General features: G+C 49.5%; 1 protein-coding gene across 1 annotated transcript in view; it reads left to right on the forward strand.

Annotated features, from left to right (window-relative positions):
- SNRK (SNF related kinase) overlaps positions 1–5,814 on the forward strand; it is a 35,564-nt gene extending 29,750 nt beyond the window's left edge. The window contains exon 5 of the mRNA XM_044677601.1: positions 4,531–5,814. Within this exon, the coding sequence (XP_044533536.1) occupies positions 4,531–5,710 (1,180 nt within the window). The 3' untranslated portion in view covers positions 5,711–5,814. The remainder of the gene's footprint in view (positions 1–4,530) is intronic.
- The last annotated feature ends 186 nt before the right edge of the window (positions 5,815–6,000 follow it).

Below are 6,000 nucleotides of genomic sequence, written 5' to 3' on the forward strand. Positions count from 1 at the left end.
TATGTGCATGTTGTAAGGGGGGAAAGGGTTTTATGGGTTTAATATATTAAAAGATGGTCGCCAGAGGACTGAACTATTATCAATCCTCAATTAAGAATAATCTCAAGTCAAAATTGACTTTTATGGAAGTTTATTTACAATTGAGAAGAGAGAGGAAATAAGGAAACAAGAATCTAACCCAGCAAGTAATTTACTTCGATCCTCTAATTAATCCAGGTAGTTCTTAACCCTCAGCAGAGGGTCAGAGGGCCAGAGGCTCGGAGGTGAATGGAGCAAACTTCATTCAGAGTCTACTAAAAGAAATTTCTTAAGAGAAGTTCAGGAAGATTCAGTCAGTCTTTAAACTCACCACGTGGAATTCAAAGAAGATATTTAAAGCAGCCTCACCAGGGTCTCAGCCTTCCAACACTCTTCCATGAACCAGAAAAGGTCCCTCACCAGACACCCTCTTCCACTGAAGACCCCTCACTCACTCAACTCCCTCTTTTTAAAGGGGTCACTTAGGCGTCACTTCCTGTGCCTCCCTCCTAATTTGCAGTCAGTCAATTCTGATTCATCACCCACGCTAGCACACGTGGGTTACAGACCTCCCAGAATTGGAGGTGTTCTCGCCTTTGGTGATTAAGTCTAAAGATGCCAGTGTAGACTAGATTATCACAGTGTGCATCGAGGTGAGAGCAGACATGTGTGTGTAATGAGGTCTCTGCGTGCTGACCAGGCAGAGCTCTAGGAGGGAAGGAGGCGTCATTGTGAAGCGGACCTCTCCCTATGAGGATCTAGGAGGCCTTCCTGGAGGAAGAAGCTGCTGGTGTGAGGAGGCAAGGCTGGCATGTGGGGAAGATCCTGGCATCCTTGGCAACTCCTCAGGACAGACCTTTTTACCCTGTTCTCACAAAGAGTCACTTTCTTTCCTGCTACAAGTGCCCACAGGTGTGACATATCTGTACTGGTGCAAGCTGGGAAGGGCAGGGTTGGGTGTGTGCAGGGAAGGGGCTGCAGAGCCAGGAGACCCTTATGGGGTGGGTGGAGGAGTCTGCCATTCCCACCAGAGAATCCCCAAACCCCCTTTGAATGTGGAGACAGCACAGTGATCCCCACCCCCATTGATTAATTAATTAATTTGGAGTGTGTTTCCATGGTTACATGATTCATGATTTCCAAGCCCCCACTCCCCCCAGCCTCCCAGAGCTGACAAGGAGTTCCACTGGATTGTCGTATCATTGCGTTGCTGCTAGTAGCAGTCAGTTACATGCGATGGTGCTACAATGTATCTGTTTCTGTGTACAATGTTCTCCTGGTTCTGCTCCTTTCACTCTGCATCACTTCCTGGAGGTTGTTCCAGTTCACATGGAATTCCTCCAGTTCGTCATTCCTTTCAGCACAATAGTGTTCCATCCCCATCAGATAACATAATTTGTTTAGCCATTTCCCAATCGATTGATGGATACCCCTTCATTTTCCAGTTTTTTGCCACTACAAAGAATGTGGAGATATAGATATAGATATATATTTTTTTAAATTTAGAGTATTTTTCCATGATTCATGATCCTCCCTCCTCCCAGAGCCGATAAGCACTTCCACTGGGTTATACATGTATTATTGTTCAAAACCCATTTCTATGTGATTCATATTTGCAGTAGAATGATCCTTTAACATCAAAACCCCAATCCTATCCCCATTGAACCACGTGATCGATCCTATGTTTTTCTTCTGCATTTCTGCTCCCACAGTTCTTTCTCCTAAGTTCCTCGGGATTGTCCTGGGTCATTGCATTGCTGCTAGTAGAGAAGTTTGTTACAGTTGATTGTGCTACAATGTATCAGTCTCTGTGTACAACGTTCTGGTTCTGCTTCTTTCACTCTGCATCAGTTCCTGGAGGTCTTTCCAGTTCACATGGAATTCCTCAGATTCATCATTCCTTTCAGCACGATAGTATTCCTCCATCATCAGATACCACAATGTGTTCAGCCATTCCCCAATCAAAGGGCATCCCCTCATTTTCCAATTTTTTGTCACCATAAAGAGCGCAGCTGTGAGTATTTTTGTATAAGTCTTTTTCCTTATTATCTCTTTGGGATACAAACCCAGCAATGGTATGGCTGGATCAAAGGGCAGGCATTCATTTAAAGCCCTTTGGGCATAGTTCCAAATTGCCCTCTGGGGATAATTGTTGGACCAATTCACAACTCCACCAGCAGTGTATTGGTGTCCCAATTTTGCCACATCTCCTCCAACATTTATCACTTTCTTTTGCTGCCCATATCAACCAATGTGCTAGGTGTAAGGTGGTACCTCAGAGTTGTTTTAATTTGCATTTCTCTAATCAGGAGGGATTTAGAACAGTTTTCATATGTTTATTGATAGTTTTTATTTCTTTATCTGAAAACTGCCTATTCATGTCCCTTGCCCATTTATCATTTGGGGAATGGCTTGATTTTTTTTTTTTGTACAATGGATTAAGCTCCTTATAAATCTTAGAAATTAGACCTTTGTCAGAGGTTTTTGTTATAAAGATTTTTCCCATTTTGTTGTTTCCCTTCTAATTTTGGTTGCCCTGTTTTTGTTTGTACAAACCCTTTTTAATTTAATGTAATCAAAATTATTCATTTTACATTTTGTCACATTCTCTATCTCTCGTTTGGTCTTAAATGCTTTCCTTTCCCAGAGATCTGACAAGTATACTATTCTATGTTCACGTAATTTACTTATAGTTTCCTTCTTTATATTCAAGTCATTCATCCATTCTGAATTTATCTTGGTGTAGGGTGTGAGATGTTGATCTAAACCTAATCTCTCCCATATTGTTTTCCAATTTTCCCAGCAGTTTTTGTCAAATAGTGGATTTTTGTCCCAAAAGTTGGGCTCTTTGGGTTTATCATACACTGTCTTGCTGATGTCACTTACCCCAAGTCTATTCCACTGATCCTCCCTTCTGTCTCTTAGCCAGTACCATATCGTTTTGATGATCACTGCTTTATAGTACAGTTTGGCACTGCTGGGTCACCTTCCTTTATATTTTTTTCATTATTTCCCTTGCTATTCTTGAGCTTTTGTTCTTCCAAATGTACTTTGTTATAATTTTTTCTAATTCAGTAAAAAAGTTCTTTGGTAGTTTGATAGATATAGCACTGAGTAAGTAGATTAATGTGGGTAGAATGGCCATTTTTATTATATTAGCTCATCCTACCCATGAGCAGCTAATGTTTTTTCAATTATTTAGTTCTAGTTTTAATTGTGCGGAAAGGGTTTTGTAGTTGTGTTCCTATAATTCCTGTGTTTCCCTTGGCCACAGTGACATTTTTAAAGATTAAGAAAATGGCCTTTTCCACATGCAAACAAATGGATTTCTTTTTTTTTAATTTCATTTATATTTTTGATTTATTATTTTGAAAAAAATTTTTCCCATGGTTACATGATTCATGTTCTTGCTCTCTCCCCACCCCAACCCACCCCTCCACCCCCTGGCCCCGTAGCCGACATGCATTTCCACTGGTTTCTTCCTGTGTCATTGATCAAGACCTATTTCCATATTTTGATAATTGTACTAGGGTGGTCATTAAGAGTCTACATCCCAGTCATGTCAGCATCAATCTATGTGTTCAAGCCCTTGTTTTTCTTCTGTGTTTCCTCTCCCGCAGTTCTTCCTCTGAATGTGGGGAACGTTCTTTGCCACAAATCCCTCAGAATTGTCCTGGGTCAAATCAAATGGATTTCTTTCTCTGGCTTTAAATACCAGGATAGTTGTGTTGTGAAATGGCCCTACTTCGTTCTCGAGCACCGAGATGGGGCAGAAGCAGGGACAGGGCGGTGACAGTGACTTCTGACACCTCTGGGGGTAGGAAGGGGCAGCTCCGGGCACCAGCAGCCAGACTTTCTCCCATGAAGTGGGCGCCTGCCTCAGATCTGGCTCCGACCCCAGCTAAACTTTATTCTTTGTTTCTCTGGGATGGCAGTAACCTATGTGCTGTCTGGCCTGCTCTCTCCTTTGAGCTGATCTGTACATCCCTACGAGCTCCCTGCTTTGGTGGCTTCATTTTACAGATGTGGAAAAGAAGGCTGAGGGGCCAAGCAGCTTAGCCTTCTTCTCACATGGAAGCAGGATTTGAACTCAGATCTTCCTTTCTCCAGTGCTTGCTCTCCTCCCTCCCCTTCCTTGGGGCTCCACTTGGGTAACTCCAGGGGGTAAGGAGGGGAAGAAAGGGGAAGGGCTTGGCATCACGGGAGGCTGAGCATCACGACCTCCTTCCAGCGTTCCCTCCCAACCTAGATGCCTCCTCTGGGCCTCCTGGTCCTTCCCGGGCAGAGCTGATCCATCCGTCCCAGGCACTGACCAGAAGGCGTGGGGGCAGGGCCACGAGCCCCTCTCCTGGGTGTCTAGAGGCAGCATGGACAGAGGGTGGGTCTGGCTGGGGGTGCTGGGTTCCGGTGCCGGGGGCAGATCCTCCCGGGCTGTGCCCAGGTGGCCTCTGTGGCCGGACATCGGGGATGCCTTCCCTTATTGAACCCCTTCTCTGTCTCCTTCCAACACAGGCAGTCGTGGCCCACGAAAATCGACGTCCCCCAAGACCTGGAAGATGACCTCACGGCGTCTCCCCTGTCCCACGCCCCCGTCCCGCAGTCCCCCGCACGCACGGCCGAGAACGTCCTCAACGGGCACCGCAACAAGGCCCTCGGGGACGGCGCGGCCAAGAAGGACGAGCTGCCCGAGCTGGCGGGGCCGCCGCTTTCCGTGGTCCCGTCCGTGAGCCTCAAGCCCACCACGAGCGGCCGCAAGTGCCTGTTCCGGGTGGAGGAGGACGAGGAGGAGGATGAGGAGGACAAGAAGCCGGTGGCGCTGTCCGCGCAGGTGGTGCTGCGGCGCAAACCCTCCGTCACCAACCGGCTGACGTCGCGCAAGAGCGCCCCCGTGCTCAACCAGATCTTCGAGGAGGGCGAGTCGGACGACGAGTTCGACATGGACGAGAACCTGCCGCCCAAGCTGAGCCGCCTCAAGATGAACATCGCGTCGCCGGGCACCGTGCACAAGCGCTACCACCGCCGCAAGAGCCAGGGCCGCGGCTCCAGCTGCAGCAGCTCCGAGACCAGCGACGACGACTCCGAGAGCCGCCGGCGCCTGGACAAGGACAGCGGCTTCACCTACTCGTGGCACCGGCGGGACAGCAGCGAAGGGCCGCCCGGCAACCAGGGCGACGGCAGCGGCCAGAGCAGGCCGGCCAACGGCAGCCGCGGCCTGGACAAGGCCAGCCCCAATGGGGGCGGCCAGGGAGGCGGCAGCCCCTCGGGGGGTGCGGGGGGAGGCGGCACTGGCCCCTCGGGCACCACGCGCAGGTGCGCAGGCCCTGGAGAGCTCGTGGAGAGCCTCAAGCTCATGAGCCTGTGCCTGGGCGCCCAGATCCGGGGTGGCCCAGGCTGCATTCTGGATCCCCATAGCGCCTGGGCCTTTTCCAGCGTCCGGGTCCAGGAGAAATCTGCCTGGAGGATGTGCGTTGGCTCTGCCGGGCAGGCCCCCACCGGCACCCACGTCAAGTTATTCTCGGAGCGCATGGTAGGCCCAGCCGAGGGGCTGGACCGAGTGAAGACCAAGAACTTAAAAAACAGCGTATTACAACTACCTCTGTGCGAAAAGACCATCTCGGTGAACATCCAGAGGGGCCCCAAGGAGGGCCTCCTGTGCGCCTCCAGCCCCGCCAGCTGCTGCCACGTCATCTGAAGGGACTCCTTCCACTCAGGCTGGCTCCACAACCACTCCCTCCATCCCTTCTCCTTTTCTTCCTCCCTTCCCTCCCGTCTTCTCTCCTTTCCTCCTTCCTTTCCGCTTTCTCTCCTTCCTTTCCTCCCTCCTTCCTTTTCTTTCTTTCCTCCCTCCCTCCCTCCTTTCCTCCCTTCCTTCCTCCCTTCCTTCCTTCGTCCCTCCCTCCCTTCCTTCCTTCCATCCCTCCTCCATCCCTTCCTTCATTCCTTCCTTCCTTTCTTCCATCCCTCCCTCCCTCCGTTCCTTCC

This window comes from Gracilinanus agilis, chromosome 5, assembly GCF_016433145.1.
Source record: "Gracilinanus agilis isolate LMUSP501 chromosome 5, AgileGrace, whole genome shotgun sequence".
NCBI classification, from domain to species: Eukaryota; Metazoa; Chordata; class Mammalia; order Didelphimorphia; family Didelphidae; genus Gracilinanus; species Gracilinanus agilis.